The sequence below is a fragment of the Sciurus vulgaris genome (genome assembly GCF_902686455.1).
Source record: "Sciurus vulgaris genome assembly, chromosome: 9".
NCBI classification, from domain to species: Eukaryota; Metazoa; Chordata; class Mammalia; order Rodentia; family Sciuridae; genus Sciurus; species Sciurus vulgaris.
In genome coordinates, this window is record NC_136469.1 from 111,928,672 (window position 1) to 111,950,204 (window position 21,533).

A 21,533-nucleotide genomic window follows, 5' to 3' on the forward strand; every position below is an offset into this window, starting at 1 on the left:
AGGAGGTTCCCAGACACCTCTCCCACCTCTCAATTAACAGAAAATTGGGATGGATGTCTTATCCTAGCCCCTGAAGCAAGCAAGGTCTTCCTTTCAATGGGGCAGTGACAGGTTCAATGGCTAGTCCAGCATGGGTCCTTGTTCCTGCAAAGTGCCCACACTTTCTCATGATGCACTTGCACTGTGGCAGCTCACCTCCCACTCAGACCCTTGAAGACCTGGGGTTTGCTCCCTCACCAAAGCAGCTCTCAGGACAATATCTGAGTCACTTCCATGCTGAGGTCCAGATTTCTAGCACACAGTATTTAGTCATTGGAGTGAATGGTTGATACCATCTGGTGATAATAAGACCAGAGAAATAGGCATGTTAATGAGGACCACTGGACCCAAGTTACAAAATGAAGAACTTGCCAACAGATGTGGGGTTTTGTTTTGGGGTATGTTCTTGGGTCCCCTGCATGCCCAGAATGGAGCACAGGGTCTATAGACTATCTGTCCTAAGACTCTACTGCTATAATATTTCTTGAATCCTTTCACTAATCTTTATCCTACAGTGTTCTCAAACTTAAGCATTCATCATTTCTTGCTTAGTGTTGGGTCACAGTCTCCTAATTTACCTCTTGGCTTCCCTGCTTCCTGACCCCTCCCCCTTCAATCACACTATCCTACATCCACAGTCTTGTAGGATCTGAGTCCAGTCAATCTCTCCTGTCTTGTATCTCACCACATCCCTTTTTGTGTGCTGCTCTATCTTGTTCCCTCTCTAACACGAATTAATCGGAACTACTGATAAATTTCCAAACGTCCATGTTTGCTCTGACTTCGGTTCCTATACCTGGAAGCTTCTCCTTTTCTACTTTACCACCATTTTATTTGTTCATTCCTACTCACCCCATGGTACCCAGCATAGAAGATGTCACCTCTTCTGGAAGCTTTCCCTGATACGCTAAAAAATACACGTCCCTTGTGGGTTTGTTGGGACTTCTCCATGGCACCCTCACTGTGGAACTCAGGTCCACAAAGAAATCACTGTTTGGAGCACAGAAGAGGAAAAAGGGAGAGGGAGAAGGACTTGGAGGCCAGCTCTTACAGCTTCCTCCAGGATGTCACACTTTTTACTTCCATCCCATTTTCAATGGCCAAAGCAAATCACATAGCTAAACCTAACTTCTAGGGGGTGGGTAAGTGAAATCCTACCCTGTGCCTAGAAGTGGGGAGAACAAGAAATATTTATTAAACTTCCATAGTGACCAACACATTCAAGATTCCAGACCTGGAAAATCTGCAGTGACTTTGATGACCATAACAAGAAATGTTTCATTTGCATGAGGAAGCCATATTGGAGGGAGCTATAGGATGACTGAGAAAGTAAAGAAACAAAGACAGTGAAAAGAGACAACTCCAAGATGTTTGTACAGGTGAGAAAAGAGATCAGTAGTGAAAAGTGGTCAAGGAAGGAAAGAGAGTTAAGTGGTTGTTAGCATGTGTGTGACTTGAGCATGTTTAGAGGACAACAGGATATGTCCAAATGAGCAGGAGAATGGGAAGCTCCATGAGAGAGGAAGAGTTAGGTAAGACCCCTGAGCCAGTGGAGGAGACTGGACTCCAAAGGATGATGAAGGGATTTGCTCTCAACTAGAATAGGCTTCCTGCTCCCAGCAGCAGGAATCATGGAGGGATGAAGTCTGTGCCAAAGTCAATCGGTTTACAGGTGGGGAAGTAGGAAGTTGAGACAATTCTTGTTCCATAGCTTGTTATTGTGAAATTAATTCATATAAAACTATCAGAATATGTTCCATTTGAAGAAACTTAGGAAATTATAGGAAGAGGGAGAGCATGAGTGAGCAAGAGGTTTCCTGGAACCAAAGTAGAGAGGGTGTTAAGCAAGGGCTTCTGTGTGCCCCACTCCATTAAGCCCTATTTCACACACCACGTGGACAATTTTAACTGCCAAACACAATATTCTAGTCACATGTATAAGCCCAGGGAAAAATAGCTCATTCTTAATAGTTGATGGCAGTAGTTTTAATACAACTGTGAAATGAAACTCTTGTTTCTGCTCAAACTCATCCAAACACTCTGGGACATTAGTAACCCTGGGGGCTTTGTCCTTGTGCATTTTCCTGCCCTCAACCTGAAAATGATTTCTCAGTCCATTCTATACTCACATAAGCCAGGACGTTGCTTCACTGGGAGGCATGATCTTGCCTGACCATTTGCTTTGAAGCATAAGATGTCTTCAAGGTCTCAGGACATTGCTGACTTGGGGTGCTGCTACTCCGGTTATTCTGGCAGCTGCTGGCGCAGAAAAATCAGGATCCTCTCCACTAGTTCTCTTCTGCACCCTGCAAGCTTGGTGAACTCATGATTACTTTTTTCTCTCCTTCAAATAGGTTTTTTTTTTTTGTTGTTGTTGTTGTTATTCAGACAGAGAGGGCTCCCTGCCTAATTTAATTTTGTTTCTCCTTTCTTTGTTACAAGCAGATGTCACTTTTACATCTGTGACTCTGATCAAATGCCCCATGTCTCCCCAACCAACAGCCCAGCAGATGTTACTACTATTATCCAAACTGCAGCAAAAAGGTAATAGGCACCCCCCCCCCCCGCTAATTATAGCATTGTTCTGGGTGGGAGGAGGGGAAGGGAGAGGAGGATAGACTTGGGCTTTCCATGGTGACGTGTGGATACTGGGGTTGGTACTCCATCACTTACATAAAGCATTGAATTTATACATAGGATGTCTCCAAAGTTAAGTCAGATACAAAAATCAGCTATGAGTTATCATTAACAATGCACCCCAAATTCACATGCTTACCCAGGGCAAGTGCCTTTTACAGTGACATCACTCTGAACATACAACAGCAACTATGGGGGGAAGCACCATATTAATTGTGCATAAGTATTGAATGTAATGTAAGATAAAACAGAATTAACTTATCTAATAAAAATATGCCTTCTAGTAAATTCCTAAAAAAAATGAAAAATTTCTCCCATTGATCTCCTAGAGCCTACTCTTTGACTTGCCTCCCCTCTTCCACATAAACATGCAATAAAAAAGATGGCATGTCTACAAACTATCTAAATTCCAAAGTCAGGTGTTCAATACACAATCCAGACTCTGCCAACGTCATTATCATCATCGCCATCACCTTTGTACTGGTGTAGAACACCTACTGGATTCCTTCCAGGTGCCAAACACTGTGTTGATTGCTTTGCAAACTCTTGTCAATTAGCTAATAATTATTAATTTCACAGAGCCAGGAAGTTAGTTACCAGAACCTCAGAGTTCCTATTATGAAACATGTATTATGGTTCCTATGCAAATTGAATATGTGGTAAAAATAATCTAAATGCTAGGCAAATACAGTGAGCCATCAGGCTTGGAAATGCTGTGGTTGTTTTGCTTTATGTTCTGGGGGAAATGATATCCTAATAAATTCTAGATTTTGGGGTGGGGGTGCAGGTAATGGGAAAGGTTGCTGTCTGCAGAAATCTTTTTGAAGAAACCCAAGGACAAAGTTTACCTTTTAATTCTCCGGTTGAGAGAATGTTGGTTCTGAGTGCAGGCTTAGCCAGGCAGTGGGCTGGCTGTGCTGGGATAATTTGGATGCAGCATTAAATAAAGCAATCAAAAATAAAATTCCTCTGAAACTCTCACTGGTATTTAATATTTTATTCATTCCCAAGTTATTGTGTTTTGCCTGTGGTGAAACAGCCTCAGAACAGCCTCCTAGGAGTGAGGCATTAGGAGGCTGACAAGCTTTTTCCCATGAATTGCCACTACAATACAATGACATTTTGTTTGCTGTTTTGTTTCCTTGTCTTCTAACATTCTTTCTGACTTTCAAGGAAAAAAAGAAGAAGAAAAAGAAACCCTCCGATGAATGGCAAAGAAAAGGAAAGAAAAGTTTCTTTTAAACTTTCAACCTTTTTCATTTTGTACTGGGTAGCATGTAAACATTTTTTTTTTTTTTTCTCATGGCATATATGCTGGTAGTCTCTTCCCTTTTTTGTACTTTAAATGGCCTTTTTTTTTTTTTTTTTTCTTTTGCCAATAGCATTGCCTTTCCATTATTGATTCAGAAAATCGGCAGGGGAAAAAAAAATCAACCGTGTACACATATTAAGAAAGGGAAGTCAGAGGAAGATGGATCAAACCATCCATCTATCCATGTGGCCATTTATCTATCAATCCATCTCGCTACCCACCCGCCTCTATTAAAATAAATAGCAGGCACTGTACACATTGCTGGTTGGCTGAAGTTGTGATCTGGACAAAAGGTCTGTTTGGGAAAAGGATGCTGAAGCTCTAATTCTATTTGTGCCGGTTGAAAATCAGGAGGGGTTTTTCTACACTTCACTTTTATTAGATTATTTCTTATAGATGGTTTCTTTTTTCCTCCCAGACGCGTGGTGGAGGCTGCTGAAGCAGTTGGTCTATAGTTGGAATAATTAAATTAACCATTTGGTACAACTTTTAGGGGAGAGCTCGCGTGTAGAAAGCACAACTGGAACAAAACAGGGCGCTGGGGCTGGGGCTCTGGCCTGGCCCAGCCCGGCACGCCTTTCATCTCTGAGCAGAAGCAGGACCCCGGGCCACAAAAGACAGGCAGAGGAACGATGGGCCAGGGCTAGCGGGGGAGGGACGGTGACACTAAACAAAATAAACCTACAAGGCCTACAAAGGGGAAAATGAAGTCAAGAGCGTTTGCTCATCCGACCGTGCGGTCCCGGCGCTGAAAGGTCTGCTCCTACAAAGGCGAGGAGTCTCACCGCACCGCGACCGGGAGAGGCTGGGCACCAGGGGGCGCCAGGAGAGAGCCCGGGGGACAGCCGGGGCACCAGCGAGAGGGCTGGCGCTACCAGGCGGCGGCGGGGAGCCGAGGCCGAGGGGAGCCCCAGACTACAGGCGGGGAGGGACCGAGCCCTGGGCAGGCGACCAGTACTGGCCTCGATTGGGCCTGGTCCTTGCCAGCTCTCGCCAGCTGACACCCTCCGCGCGCTGATGCTTCCCTCGTCCGGGCCCTTGTCTAAGACCTCGCCCCGCTCCCTTTGCTTTTTCTTTGGGTCAACCCATAGGCGCCAAGTCAACACAGTTCTCCCGAGTTGCATAGCGAATTTCTCACCCCAAACTCCACTTCGCACAGGAATTGCCCCTTGCAACCTGCTAAATTCCCAAACTCCATACTTTGCCCTAAGAAACATCTGCAAAACCTGCCACCATAAACCCCACTTCTCCGACTTCTCCTGCACACTTCGCATGGGCATCCCAAAAGCTATTCCGGACTCAATATGGAATTGACCCGCCCTCGGATTTGTCGTAGGGCTCAAGCTTAGGGTGCAGAGCAGCAGCGCGGGGCGGGGATGGAGTTTTCCCAGGAGAGAGCACGCTCTACAACCCGCAGAGATGCAACCCAGGTGCATCAGAGGGCCAATTCCAAGCGTACTGTGAACACGGAACCTGGTTGTAGTCAGGAACAGGCCTTGGAGCTGAAACGCGTCTTTTCCCAGGCACCCCAAGTCACTGCTCTAGAGAAATGCGCTGAAACCCCACCTCAGCCGTGGAGGAGTGGGGCTAGCGGGTTGTCACCCCGGGCCTATGTTCTCATCATACACTTCCCCAGAGTGCGGGCCTGGAATGTAGGGTCCCCTTAGAAAAACCGGGAAGCACCCTCTCTCCCCCCAAATTTCGATAGAACCCCAAAACTTGGACAATCTCATTTTTATAACCTGACAACCTATTCTCCACCTCTCTTAAGTGGGTGGTGGTGGTGGATTCGGGATGGGGGAAAGTCCCTGTGTAGAGTCCAAAGGGGTACAGACACCTCCTTGGTTCAATGCAGATTCATATTCATGAGAGCCGGATAAATAAAGACAAATCCCTGCTGTAATAACACTTGGATTCGCATCCGTCTTTGCTGGCCTTTAGGTTTAGGGGACTGAAGACAGATGTTTGCATCCCCTTTCTCCTCTTGTCTGGTGACCATAAAGAAAAACCATTTAGAGCGTTGCAATTTGTTTACCGCCGCAGTAAAACGTTGTACGCATTTATTTTCATTTCACCCCTGTGCACAAAAAAGTGCACACTGGTCACCAAGGGCCCTCTTTATCAAATACGCATTGTACAACATACAACTGCAATAAAACTATCAGCCCTCCCCATAAAACTATCACCGGATTCCTTGGTGGGTCCCGCTGCCTGCACACCCGACTTCAGCTTTTTCCGAAGTCCGGCGGACGTGCAAACACAAGAGACGAACCTGAAACTCACCCCACAGAGAAGCGCAGGGTTGGGGGGCCGCTGTCCCTGTTTAATCCATTACGGCGTCCTCAGCAGTTTAGTGCGCAATAAAACAGGGTGGCAGTGGAGAGCGGGCGCCCATCCACTCCCCGGCACTAGCATCGAATTAAACCACTTAGTTTGGCAAACACTGAACGCCTAAATGCCCCTATAAAGACTTTATGAGTTTGTTACTTTAATTACTGACTTGTTACAGAGCACATAAAGGGGGTAATGAATGCAATAAAACTAATTATCTACACATTTAATTCATATAAAATATCCAGGGTTTGTTTACACCACACGGCGATTCAACTCAGCATTCCCCCTCTTGTCCACCGAGAGGAAGGATTTAATGAAATAGTTTCCCTTATTCTGCTAGAGTCTAACGAACCAAATGAAAATTATCCTCCACTTAAATCATGGGGCCACCGAGGTCCACAAATCACGGCTCCCTTCTTTGTCTTTTCCTGGCTGCCAGCACCCAAAGGCCTGAGGATTCGGACAAGGAAGGTGCCCGGCCTTGAGCTTTTGCCTGGACATTTAAATGGGAAGGGTTTTGCTCAGTGCAGTCGGCAAACCTAAAGGGTAAACAGCAACCGTGTTTGGGAAGCCTGGGGTCTAGGGTGGGTTGTGGGCACCTGAGAATAGTGGAGGGAAAAAGAAAGGGAGAGCACCAGAAAGGCTGGGAAAAGAGGAGACAAATTTGGGGATGCTTCATGCCCACTCAGTAGCTGTGGCGTAATTAAACTGAACAACCATTCTGAACCTGTAGACCAACCAAATAGAAACCTATGCTAATGCAGATGCAGCACTGAGCGCAAAGAACTCATGGGTGGAGAATCCAGATGTCTTACGTTCAAGAGCTTTACTCAGATTTATTTTTTATTTTTATTTTTAAAGCAGCCGTATATTTGAGTCTCTTGAAAGCACATTCAGCCGCAAGGAGAAATGCAATTGATAATATGCTCTGTAGTTTTTCACCTCCACTACCAGGTGAATTTTAAAGAAATCTGCTTATCTTTCACATAAACCCCTTTGGCCCACTTACTCTATGTTACAGGGCGCCTGAGTCTTGCCAATGTCCCAGTCCTTTATAACATTTCATGCACTTCGGGGGGGTAGGCTTGTTGTTAAATTGAGCGTGTAACACTCTTACAAAACAGGTTTTCTATGACATCAAGGTTTCTTCTCCCTAACCAAGGGAAGAAAAAAAAAAAAAAAAAAAAAAAAAAAAGAGGACGAAGAAGGGGGAAAACACGCACACTATCTCAATTTATGCCTTAGGTATATGATCAGTTAAAAAGGCTTAAAAGCTCGGGGAAATTGGATCAGGGAGAATCGTCACCCAACTTTCATTATTTCCAAGTAGTGTGATTGAATTAAAGGGCAGGGAGCTGGTTAGAAGGGAGGATCAGGGGCTCAGTGCGTAATGGTGTGGTATTAAATTCTAATTAGAGATGCAGGAATCAATGATAGGGAGGTTGGACAGCTCAGTTCCCCAGTGCCAGCCCAATAGACGGATGAGTTATTGTCATGTAAAAAGCGCCAGCAATAAGACCAACCGCTTTGCTATTGTCCAAGTGGAAAGAGCCAAGTTTATTATGAGGACTATATGCTCTAGAGACCTCAGACAAGGCATCTCATAGGAGGCTTTTTCATAAAACTAGGCTCTGCTGGTAGTAAGGAGGCCAGTTTGGAGGCAGGCGTTGAGCTGTGCACATCTCCCCTCTCCAGCCACCTTCTCCACATCCATCTTTTATTTCATTTTTCCACTTGGCTGAGCCATCTAGAACCTTTTCAATGTATAAAATGGAATATTCTTACCTCAATTCCTCTGCCTACGAGTCCTGTATGGCTGGGATGGACACCTCGAGCCTGGCTTCAGCCTATGCTGACTTCAGTTCCTGCAGCCAGGCCAGTGGCTTCCAGTATAACCCGATAAGGACCACTTTTGGGGCCACGTCCGGCTGCCCGTCCCTCACACCGGGATCCTGCAGCCTCGGCACCCTCAGGGACCACCAGAGCAGTCCGTACGCCGCAGGTAAGGACCGCCAGCTCTCTCAGCGGAGGAAGCCGCCTTTCCGCTCGTATATAGGAAGCCTTGATTGCATTTGAAAATGGAAATGTGTTTAGTATTTACCAAACGAAATTTGCTTACACAAATGAAAGAATTTATCACGTTAGAAGCGATTGCAGGGAGGGGTAATTCACTTACAGGGTTACACTATCCTAGTCACACCCGAACCGCCAACAAAATTATCTTAAGCTGCCAAAATGATAGGCATAATTTATTTACTTTGCGATGAGACGTAAAGCTTAGAAAATAATTAAATAACAAAGAGTAAAGCTCATTACTGGCAGTGTCTCTTTTTTTAAGAACCGACAGCGGCTCACACCTCTTTGGCTGGTCATTTTTATGATCATTTCTTTAATTTATTATTTTTTTTTGCAGCACTTTCCCCCAACTTTTGGGTCACATCAACTTCTGAGAATTGAAAAGTTGCAACGGTGGGAGTGTTTGGTAACTTCTTCCCTGGCTCCCTGGTGTTCCAACTGATGTTTTTGGACTTTTATTTTTTTCCTGCTGAAAGCTCTATTCCATGTCCCGGGCCTCAAGCCGTCTCCAATAAGCTTTTTCAACCCACCCAAAGGCGCTCGTGCCAGAGGGTCCCCCGCCAAAACCTGAAGTTTGAGCCGCTGTTTCGGTATATAACTAATTTGCTTCGTTTTTCCCCGGCAGCTGCTCTCGGGTACCCTGTATGCGAGTGTTGGTGCGGCTCCTGGGCGATCTGACCTTGGGGTCTCTGCATTCCAGCCCCACTGCCCGCGCGCTCCTGACTGTTTCGCTCATTGTCTCCCCTGTCATCCCCTAGTTCCTTACAAACTCTTCACCGACCACGGCGGCCTCAACGAGAAACGCAAGCAGCGGCGCATCCGCACCACTTTCACGAGTGCGCAGCTCAAAGAGTTGGAGAGGGTCTTCGCTGAGACTCACTACCCGGACATCTACACCCGGGAGGAGCTAGCCCTGAAAATCGACCTCACAGAGGCGCGAGTTCAGGTACCCGCGCCGGCAAACTGACCCGGCTCCACCGCACTGGTCCCGACAGGGGTTGGGGTTGCGGGGTGGGTGGTGCTGCTGAAAGTTCATAATCCCGGGGCCTCGCATGAGAAGGGTCAAGCGACCCAGGGCTGATCAGAGATGATGAATTTGGCGTGGCTGTGGGCGCGAGGAAAGGTTAGGGCGTGCGCTTGTGGCAATTTCTTCACAACTGCAAAGTGTTTCCCATCCGAAGAGGCATTCAGGGGCCTTGGCATTTCGAGGCATCTCGGGGACAGAAAGTGCCCCGTGGGAGGAATGCAGATTTTGCCCCTTATTATAAACAAATTTTATCAAATGCCTTCTAACTCAAGCGTTTTTAACCTAGTGCCAAGAGTATTTTGACCTAGTGCCATGGCGCATTTTCTCGGGAACTGTGACTTGCAGCAGATTTGGAAAGGGGCTATGATTCCCTGAAGGTCAGAAATCAAGACTTAACGCTAACCTTTTTAGGAATCCAAGAGAGCTTAAGAGCAGGCCAAGGCACCTTTCCCCGTGAGCCCCCCAGTGGAGGGGCCGTGCACACAATCGCATGCTCCTTCAAGGCCCAAAGTCCGGAGATAAGCAGCCGGTCCCAAACCCGGAGGCCCCCTCCTACCAATTAAAGTTTAACTTTGGACTTGAACTCTAGGAGATGGCGAGCTTGGGGTTGCTAAGGAAGCAGACTTAGCAAAGGTGCAGCAAAACAAGGGCTTCCATCTTAGAGCCTTCCTAGGACCTGCGGTCTTTTATCTCTCGTTCAAGGTGCAATTTCCCTAGCATGCTCACTCGCAAAGAAAGTTTTTCCTAAGACGAATTGGCAAGAAGGATGGGTAGACTTCGTGGGCTGGGAGCGCTACATATGTGGTATCTGTGGCGCATAGAGGCGGGCGACCGCGTGGAGGTTGGCTGTCAAAGTCATTCAAAACGGAACGTGGAATACCCTAACCGTCGCTTTTCTCATCTTCCTCTTGCCCCGCATTTCATCGACTTTCCTGCCCTCTTGGGCCAGGTGTGGTTCCAGAACCGCCGCGCCAAGTTTCGCAAGCAGGAGCGTGCAGCAGCGGCGGCGGCGGCCGCAGCCAAGAACGGCTCCTCCGGCAAGAAGTCTGACTCCTCCCGGGACGACGAAAGCAAAGAGGCCAAGAGCACCGACCCGGACAGCACTGGGGGCCCGGGCCCTAACCCCAACCCCACCCCCAGCTGCGGGGCGAGTGGCGGCGGTGGCGGCGGGCCTAGCCCCGCGGGAGCTCCGGGAGCCGCCGGGCCCGGGGGCCCGGGAGGCGAACCCGGCAAGGGCGGCGCTGCCGCGGCGGCGGCGGCTGCGGCGGCGGCTGCGGCAGCGGCGGCGGCGGCGGCGGCTGGAGGGCTGGCTGCGGCCGGGGGGCCTGGACAGGGCTGGGCTCCCGGCCCCGGCCCCATCACCTCCATCCCAGATTCGCTCGGCGGCCCCTTCGCCAGCGTCCTATCTTCACTCCAAAGACCCAACGGTGCCAAAGCCGCCTTAGTGAAGAGCAGTATGTTCTGATCTGGGATCCGGCGGCGGCGGCGGCGGCAGCGCGCGAGCCGGGGCCCCGGGCGAGTGGGCGGGCGGGTAGGCCCAAGGCTACTGTTGTCGCCGCTGCCGTGGCTTTTTCATCGCGGGCCTAAAATAATCGCGATACGAATAACGAGCAAATGACGTTGCCCCCATTTCAACCCCACTCCTACCCCCTTCCTCACCCCCAAGCAAAACAAAAACAAAACAAAATGAGAAACTTCCCTGGCTTCGCACCGCCTACGGCTGCAGCGCAGAGGCCAGGGCTCAGCCTGCTAAGTGGGGGGCGTGAGCAGGCGGACTGGACTCGGGGGTACTCTCAGGGGGCTGTGTCTGCGTGTCGGGTGTATGTCTGTCTCGGGGAATGTGTGTCTGTGGCCTGAGCAGGTGGCAGGGAGAGATGGGTGGGCCACAACCAACTCAGTGACTTGATTAGAAAAAGAAAAAAAAAAAAAATAAGTAAATATAAAAATTCGGAAGACAGCAACTATTAAAAAACATCAACAAGCAGGAAGGTTTAAACATCCAAGGGTGTGGCGAGACCAAGTCAAGGGGGACTGGTGCTGTCTGAGAGCTGACTCCTAAGTTCTTGCCTCAGGACAAATGGACTCTGGGGCGCCTCTTTAGGGGAGAATACGGAAGCCTTTCCAGCCCCCCTTACCCTCGGGTCCTTGGGTTTGGGCCACTGTGGCGACGTCTCGCTTAGACAGTCCCTGCGGCCAAAGTGACTTTCTCCCGCCCGCTTGCCTGTCCCCACCTCGCTGGACACCATCCCACCATTAGTGCATCTGAATCTCACACCGTTGCAACTCCCAGTCCTGAATCTTTGCAGCCTCTTGGCCCTGAAAGATGCCCTATACATGAGATGCCTTTTCATCCACAGACTCTGCAAACTGTGTCTCATATTTCGCAACTCTCCTTTTTTTCTCTCCCACCAACCGCCATCCCCACCCGGCGTTTTCTTCTTCCACCAGCTTTTACTGAACTTTTTGGCACTGCTTTGGATTGGAGTCAATTGCAGTCCAATTGCTGGCTGCAGAGAAATCTACCAAGCAAGGGAAAGGCACATACGTTTCCGGAAGTGTCTTGGTTTGCATTTCTGTTTGAGTGACCTGAACTGGACTCACATCCTGTAGGGTGGATGGACTGTAAATTGATGATTCCATTCTTTGCGCAGTTAGACATCTCTGTTGGGATTTGTTTTTTGTTTTTGTTTTTTGTTTTTTGTTTTTATTTTAAAAGGCACAAACTATAGATATTAGTTGAATGTTGAGGCTTTAACTTTTTCGTGTCTTTCTACAACTGTGTTCTGTGACTCAATTGTATGGTGTTAATATCAGTACAGACTGTCTCCTCTACGTGACCGTATAATGTTTTTCTCTTGTAGTCTCTATGGCGTGTCTTTATGGCGTAATAAGGTTCTCACGGGTTCAATTCCTTTGTGTTTAGAGAGACCATGGTTCAGACAATGGTATATATTTTTGTTATCAGGTGCATGTCTGTCTGATTTATTTTTTCTTCTCGATGGACTATGTTTGTGAACATAATTGTCATAAGTTATGTTTCAGATTTTCAAATTTATTTATATGTGTTATAATGAATGCTTCTATTTAAAAGGGAAATATTTCTACATGTGCATATAGTTTTCCAAGAGTGTACCATTAACTTGATTGTTGATAATAAAAACAAAAAGCAAGTCTAAGTGATTGAGCTCTTCTGATTTTTTTTCTAGGTTCACTTTTGTTTGGTTGTTGTATTTAAGTTTAATTTTAAAATGTTAGGGAGGATAGAGGAAGTTTTGCTAAATATCAAGAAGCCTGCACTGGCTCTGGAACTCTAGACTGGTTGGACATCTAAAACCCATGTGTCCAAACTGAGCCACATATGGAATTCAGTGCTTGGGCTAGCAGAACAGATTCTTCCTGTCCTTCCTCATGTGTTTCCTAGTCACCAGGAGGAAGAGTTAACAGCTCACAATAAAAGGACTCACAGGGGCTTGAGATCCCATGGGACTCAGCTCAGTGGTAGCCAAGGTGGGATTTGAATAACCATCTTTAAGGTGGACTTGAAATGAAAGTGTTGGTTCTGTGTACAGGAACCTGGCACCAGGCAAGGTCCTAATTCTGCAGACTGCTGGAACCTGGGGATATCTGATGGTCTCTATGTGGGTAGGTAGATCAGCAGAGCAGCACTTTGGGCCCCAGAACAGCTCCTGTGGTGTTGGTAAGTTGAGAGAAATAACAACAATTGGATTTTGGGAAGTACTTCATGTAACAAGTTGTGATTTCATGCATTATTTCATCTACTCTTCCAAATAAGACAGGTATGACTTGTATCCTCACTTTCTTTAAAAGATACACAAGGGAACCCCAAGGTAACAGGTTAATCTGTTCAGAAGCCCCCAGTTTATGAGTGATGGAGCCAGCCATTAAACACAGGTAATGCACTTACAGAGCCTGCCCACTAACGACACCAGTCCATCAGCATCACCCAGGAATTCATTAGACACAAATTCTTAGGTAACCACCCTTGACCTATTGTATCAGAAACTCTGAGCTGTGATCCAACAATATGTTTTTTTAATAAGCTCCACAGAAGATTTGAGAGCCACCAAACTACATTGTAAGAAGTCCAAATGGGAAGGTTCCAGAATGGAAACTAGGTTGGGAACAGGTATGGAGCAGGAGAAAGGGGGGTGGTGGCTAGCAGTTGCAATGACCCTCATTTACAAGAAAGCGGTCAGGGGGTCATCACCTAGCCCCTAAATGCAGTGCCACCTCTTCCTTGGACTGTTGGTCTGGGCAGCCTGTCTCCAGGAAAAGCCTCACGTGTGCTTCTAGTACTTCTCTTGGTACCTCTCTGGGTGGGCCTTCTCAATCAGCAATTCAGTTGCCCTCACTTGAGGGTAGGCCACAGTCTGCCTCTGGTTTGAACATTTTCAACTGATTTAGTCTGAATTAATCAGAGCTTCTCACCTGAAGCATTTAAACATGACTTGCATTTCATCAGGCAGATTCATTAAAAAATCTCAAACCTCTGGATCATATCAAACCTCTTATCAGCTTTCTAAAAGGCTTCAAAATAGTCTTTGAAAGTTTCAAGCTCAAAATGCCCCCAAGTAAACTTTCCCAGGCAACATTGTCCATAAACAATGTCATTAATTGTTTTGGTCTAAAACACCAGCCACCACCAAAATCTCTTTGTCCCCAGTCTTTTGTAAATGTAACTTAGAAGGTCAGGGAGAAGCAAAAATGAGGGCAGAAATTTATTGGCAAAAAAACCAAACCCAAACCCAAACCAAACCAAACCAAACCAAACCAAAACAAAACAAAAAAACAAAAAAACATACACAAAAAAACCATTGCCAAGTCCAGGTAACCCAGCCCTGGGCTTGGCTAGATTTGACTTCTCCCAGGCCTTGAGGCCCACTGGGTAAGTTTCTGTGAGCTGATGGGCAGGTCAGTGGGACAGGCCTTTTGGAAAAGGAAAGAACAGCAGAGAGAAAGACAATTAGAAAGGAAGAAAGGAAAAGACATAGAAAAAGAAGGAAGAGAAGGAAAAGCAGGAGGGAGAAGAGGAGGATGAAGAAGAAGAGGAAATAGCCTCAGAAGGGCTTTTGGAAACCCCAGTGAAGGCCCTAGAAATCCTTTCAGTGTGAGTAAACTTGGGGAGTGTCCCCAAATTCCAAATTCTCTTCTGATTTTGATCTACGTGAGTGTCCTGTCTCTAGGACAAGGGAAACTCTAGGACTTGGTGAGGAAATCATGATCTTTACTCTCAGAGGATTGTACTGTAAATGGTTTCGAGGCACCTAGGGTGAGTATTTTGAATATTTTCTTCTTTTTAACTTGGGTCACTTCTGCTTCTCTTACTGTTCCAAGAAGCTAACTGTTGGGAGGCAGGTTTATGATCAGATGAAGAATCCTGTCCCTGTAGTATGAGGGAACCTAGTGGCAGGACACCATGTCTCTTGCATTGTGCCATTTCCTTGGAGCCCTGCACAGTGTGAACAAGCTCACTTTCACTTTTCCTCTCCTAAGGCATTTGCATTTTGGCTCATCAAGGCATCCCTTTTCCTGGCAACCCCGAGACCACATGTGACTTCACAAAAGCTGCATGAGCCAGTGCCAGATGGCTACCCTGAAGCCAAGTCTTCTTTAAAATGGTCCAGTGCAGGGAACCCGAGTGGCTTCAGAGAGGAGCCGATAACCCAGCAAAGCTGCTTCCACAACTCACTCCAGATGCTTCTCTGTAGCTATCTCATGTCCTCCGGAAGACAGTTTTTGGCTGGATGGAGATGATCCTCAATTCAGGGAGGGGACCTGTGTGACCTTGGATGACAAATAACTTAATCCCTTTGAACCTGATTTATCAACCATAAATGTGACTAATAATACAGAGTGCGGGGTTGTTGGGGGGATAAAATAAAATATTATACAACAGATACCTGGCATGGAAGTAAATTTTCTTCAAGGGTCAGATCTGATGATAACAATGATGATGATGATGTTGATCCCAGATCCTTTCTGGATTTTTCTAGCTCAGGCCTCAGAAGATTCCAGAAAGCCCTCAGTTTTCTCTGAAGTCGAAGGCCCAGGAACACTGAGCATGAATGAATATTGCAAAGGTTAGAATTGGATATTGGTAACAGACTAGAATCAGTCAAGGACTGCCAGTACCTACTATTTATTGAGTGCATACTGTATGCTAGGCACTGTTTTAAGCTTCCAAGTTTTAATGCATTTAGTTCTCATGGCAACTCTGTAGCCAAAGCACTATTCCTGTCTTTTTCTTATGAAGAAATCGTGGGGTTAATATGTCCAGGGTCACACAGCAACAGGAATGATATTGCAACAGGAATCCAGCCCCAGCTGATATGTCTCTGTTCTTTACACTCTAAACAAGGATGACTTCATTGTAGCCCATGCGATTATACACTATCAGATCCAAGAGGAGATATCGAAAGGCAGGTGAGCGTTAGAAAGGATAACCACAAAAGTGGTGGTGGGTTGGAAATTCATGAGGAAGTCCAAGGCCTGAAAGGGAGCAAGCTGAATGACCTGGGAAGAAGTAGAATGTTTTCTGCAAGGTGCACTTACAGCTCGAAGTTTTTTTCTGGTAACCTAACCAAACAAGAAGTAGCTAGGGGCACGGAGCAAGAAAGGGGGAAGAATAGCTACATTTATGAAGTGCCGAACATGGGGGTCAGTGGGAATGGACACCAGCCTCTGGGCTCATTTGTCACCACAATGACAGTGAGTGGTGCAAATGACAAAAGCCCAATGAATCCATTTTCCAGCCGCCATTCCAGGGAGGAATCTCTTCACAGATCCATGCAGATGTGTAAGGGCGACTTGTCCACACCCAACAGTATCTCCATGTTGGAAAGTAAAGCACAGTGCAAAGATCTGTGACCTCATGAGGTCAGGAGGCAGGGTTATCTGAGATCCTGTTCCTGAGGACAGGGTAGACATTCTGGATCGGGTTCGTCCTGGCTTAATTCAGGGATTCTTAAGTCTGGGTTCAGAGCTGGAATTCAAGAGGGATGGGAATACAGTTGTAAACTCTACACGAAATTTAGCATTTTCTTAAATGATGAAGGTAGTGACTTAACTGCAGTAATAATTATCAGTATCTGTGACTTTGTCATCAGGGGAAATGACATATTCTCATTTCAGATTAGAGTTTTTTTCAGTTATTTTGATATATGGTTTATACTCATCATTAATTTCAAATTATAATTATTAGACCAACCCTTGTATCTTACTGTTGACTGCAATAATAAAGAGGCATACCTTTCTATATCAAAATTTGTTTCACAACATTTTTGATAACTTTGTTTTTATTGGCTTCTTTCAGAGTCCTATGTATTCTGCCCCAGCTCCCTGCCCCTCCCAGTTATCTTTCCTTTTTAAAATTTTATTTATTTTTTAATCCACAAAACTTCAAGATATATATGATGCAAAAATGATGTCCTAAAATACTAAATTGAGCTTATTAGCATATGTATTTCCTCATGTACTTATCTTTTTTGGTGTGGTGAAATGTACTCACAGTCATTTTCAAGAATGCAGTACATTATTATTAACTGTGATCACCATGTTGGTCTATTGAACTTATTCATCCTGTCTAACTGAAATTTGATATCCTTTGACCAACATGTCCCCAACTCCCCACACACTATGTTTTATTTTTTTGAAGACAAGAAAAACATTATTTTGAAAGGAGGGATTCCTGGGTAACACAGGGTCTATGGCACACACACAAAGCGGAGAGATCCTGACTCCCTGAAGGGAACAGGTGATCTGTCCCTCTGTGTACCTCTAAGCACTTGTCATCAGGAGCGGGATATGTAATTGCTATTATTTTACAGGTGGAAGTAATCTCAGAGAAGGTTTAAACCTATCACATGCTCCTTCAGAGGACAAAATAGAATAAAACAGGTTCTCAAAGCTAAACAAAGAAAGCTCTGGGATTTTAAAGATCACTGGTTAGGCAGAGGTGGTCTTAAGGGAGAGAAAGGACTAGAAGGTGTCTCCAGGACTTGGGCATCTCCTTACTCTTCAGTGGGGGTTCTCAAGAGCCTGATATTGTGATGAGGCACTACAGGCAGTAGCTGTCTCTGAAACTGTGGCGCTTTCTCCTTTATGCTACTCGGATCCAAAGCTTCAAGTCTTGCCCAAGGTCATACTGTTACAACCAAAGCTCTGCTGCTTCTTCCTGGGATTGAACCCCGGGTCACTTAACCACTGAGCCACATCCCAAGCCCTTTTTTTGCATTTTATTTAGAGACAGGGTCTCACTGAGTTGCTTACGGCCTCGCTAATTTGCTGAGGCTGGCTTTGAACTCTGGATCCTCCTGCGTCAGCCTTCCAGTCACTGGGATTACAGGCGTGTTAGGTTCTTAACATTCTAAATAGATTGAAAAGAAAAGAATTCCTTCATTTACCTAGCTGTTACTTACTTTATTATTCCTTTTTTTTTTTTTTTTTGGTCGGAAACCGAAGCTCTTTGGTTTGTGAAAACATCCCAAGGCCGAGTGATTGAGCAAGGACATTTCTTTAGCCATGTGTTTGATGTCAAAGACCTTCCTCTGGGGAAAGTCAGACATAAGGGGGAAATAAAGGCCTCTTACCTGGATGTAATTTCATTAGGGAGCCAAGTGGATGACTGCTTGCTAGATGACTTCTCCGATGATTTAAGCAGCAATTTCCAGAACAGGAAGAGCCTGGGTGTAAAACTTAATTTCTTGAAGGCCTCAGTGGCAGGGCCACCTTGGGCAGAATTGGAACGTAAACCTGGTTTGTTTGAGACATATGGTATTATGCTCTGGGGAGAACTCTCTGTGTGTTAGTTATTTTGCTAGTTATTTTGCATTTGTTTTCTGTTATAGTCTGTCAGGACAGCTGGGGGTAGACGTTATTGTTCTCTTTTACAGATGAAAGATATCCAAGTGACAGAAAAAGCAGAACAACTTGCTCAGGATTCCAAAACAGGTAAGTGCCAGAGCTGAGCTCCAAACCCGATTCCCTGTGAACCCGAAGGGCCAGCCTCTGGGCCCAGAGAAGTCGCTGCTGCAGCACAGAACTCAGCACTGCCCTTAGCTTTCCTGCTTAAGCCCAGGCAAATGTTAACAAGGGGGCAGGGTGAAAATATTTTGGAATTATATAGAGGTGATGGCTGCACATTGTTAATATACTAAAACCTCTGGAATTGTATATTAAAAAATGGTAGATCTTGTGATATGTGAATCATATTTCAAACTTTAAAAAAGAGTCTAATATGAAAAATCCATTTCTTCTTCATCTTCCTCTATACTGTTCTTTATTTCTGACAGATATATAACGTATAGATTGTCCATCTTTGTCTTAAGTCAGAGTAACACAAATTAGCAGAGAAAGAAGACTTCAAAAAAAGATTTTCTTAACCAATTATCTCTTTTTTGAGGCTAGAGACAGTGAATGCTTTCCAATACAGACTGAAAACAAAAAGGACTCCCCAGCACCATAAAAATAAGCCATCAGCAACCACTCCCGCTCACAAACAAAGCAGGCGAAGATTCTTATCAAGCCTTTAATTGAGAGTGTAGTAATTTTTCCAACCTTATCACAAAAATCCTGGGGAACTATTAAAATATTCAGACACTTAAAAAATCTATCAAACCATGCTGTGTCCATGTACAAATATACCATAATGAGTCCAGCTTCTGTATATAACTATAATATACTAATGAAAATAGTAATGATAAAAATAGAAGGAGGGTCAGTAAAGTAGAGCAAGCAGATTGGGGGAGGGAAAAGGAAGGTACCAGGTAATGAGACTGATCAAATCGTGTGCACGTACAATAATGGCATAACGACTCTCACTATTATGTAAAATTATAATGCACTGATAATGAATATTCAGAACTACAGAACACTACTGAAAGAAGTTAAAGAAAACCTTAGAAGATGGAAAGATCTCCCATGTTCTTGGATAGGCAGAATTAATATTGTCAAAATGGCCATACTACCAAAAGTGCTCTACAGATTGAATGCAATTCCAATTAAAATTCCAATGATGTGCCTCATAGAAATAGGAAAAAAATCATGAAATTCATTTGAAAAAATGAGACACAGAATAGCCAAAGCAATCCTTAGCAGGAAGAGTGAAACAGGAGGCATCACAATACTACAGACCAATAATAACAAAAACAGCATGGTATTGGCACCAAAATAGACAAGTAGACCAGTGGTACAGAATAGAGGACACAGGGACAAACCCACATAAATACAGTTACCTCATACTAGACAAAGGTGCCAAAAACATACAATCCAGAAAAGATAGCTTCTTCAACAAATGGTGCTGGGTAAACTGGAAATCCATATGCAGCAAAATGAAATTAAACCCCTCTCTCTCACTCTGCACAAAACTCAACTCAAAATGGACCAAGAACCTAGGAATTAGACCAGAGACTATGCACCATATGAAGAAAAAATAGGCCCAAATCTTCATCATGTCAGCTTAGGACCAGCCTTTCTTAACAAGATTCCCAAAACATAAGAAATAAAAGCAAGAATAATAAATGGAATGAATTCAAACTAAAAAGCTTTCTCTCAACAAAGGAAACAATCAATGTGAAGAGAGAGCCTGCAGAGTGGGAGAAAATCTTTACCACATACACTTCAGATATAGTACTAATCTCCTGAATTTTTAAAGTACTCAAAAAACTCAACACCAAAAATACAAATAACCCAATCAATAAATGGGCTAAGGAACTGAGCAGACACCTCAGAAAAGAAGATATACAGGTAATCAACAAATATATGAAAAAGTGTTCAACATCTCTAGTAATTAAAGAAATGCAAATCAAAACTACGCTAATATTTCATCTCACTCCAATTAGAATGACTATTATCAAGAACATAAGCAACAATAAGTGTTGAGGGTGTGGGGAAAAAGGTACACTCATAAATTGCTGGTGGGATTGCAAATTGGGGCAGCCACTCTGGAAAGCAGTATGGAGATTCCTCGGAAAACTTGAAATGAACCCACCATTTGACCCAGCTATCCCACTCCTCAGTTTATACCCAAAGGACTTAAAATCAGCATACTACAGTGACACAGCCACATCATTGTTTAGAGAAGCTCAGTTCACAATAGCTAGATTGTGGGACCAACCCAGATGCCCTTCAATAGATGAATGGGTAAAGAAACTGTGGTATATATACACAATGGAATAGTACTCAGCTTTGAAGAAGAATAAAATTATGGCATGTACAGGTAAATGGATGGAGTTGGAGAATATCATGTTAAGTGAAATAAATCAATGCCCAAAAACCAAAGGTTGGATGTTTTCTCTGATAAGTGGATGATGATACATAATGGGGGGTGGTAAGGGAAGAATGGAGGAATGTTGGATTGTGTAGAGGGAAATGAGGAAAGGGTAGGGAGTGCAGGGAAGGAAAGCTGGTGGAATGAGACAGACATCACCCTATGTACATGTATGATTACACAAATGGTGTGACTCTACATTGTGTACAACCAGAGAAATGAAAAGTTGTATTCCATTTGTCTGCAATGAATCAAAATGCATTCTGCTGTCATGTATAGCTAAATAGAACAAACAATAAAAAAAATTCAGACTTATAATACACTTTTTGGTGTTGGGGATTGAACCTAGAGTGCTTTACCATGGAGCTACATCCTCAGCCCTTTAAATTTTTTTTTAAATTTATTTTTGTTGTAAACAAATGGGATACATGTTGTTTCTGTTTGTACATAAAATAAAGGCATACCATTTGTGTAATCATACATTTACATAGGGTAATTGTGTTTGATTCATTCTGTTATTTTTTCCTTCCCCCGCCCCTCCCACCCCTCTTTTCCCTCTATACAGTCCCTCCTTCCTCCATTTTTGCCCCCCTCCCATCATTATCTGCTTATCAGTGAGATCATTCGTCCTTCGGTTTTTTGAGATTGGCTTATCTCACTTAGCATGATATTCTCCAATTTCATCCATTTGCCTGCAAATGCCATAATTTTATTATTTTTTATGGCTGAATAATATTCCATTGTGTATATATATATTACAGTTTCTTTATCCATTCATCAATTGAAGGACATCTAGGTTGGTTCCACAATCTGGCTATTGT

General features: G+C 44.7%; 1 protein-coding gene across 1 annotated transcript; it reads left to right on the top strand.

Moving 5' to 3' along the window:
• Positions 1–7,947: 7,947 nt before the first annotated feature.
• PHOX2B (paired like homeobox 2B) lies at positions 7,948–12,552 on the top strand. The gene is made up of 3 exons (XM_079154916.1): positions 7,948–8,324; positions 9,157–9,344; positions 10,375–12,552. The coding sequence occupies exons 1-3, from the start codon at positions 8,084–8,086 to the stop codon at positions 10,888–10,890; spliced, it is 945 nt and encodes a 314-aa protein (XP_079011042.1). The 5' UTR covers positions 7,948–8,083; the 3' UTR covers positions 10,891–12,552.
• The last annotated feature ends 8,981 nt before the right edge of the window (positions 12,553–21,533 follow it).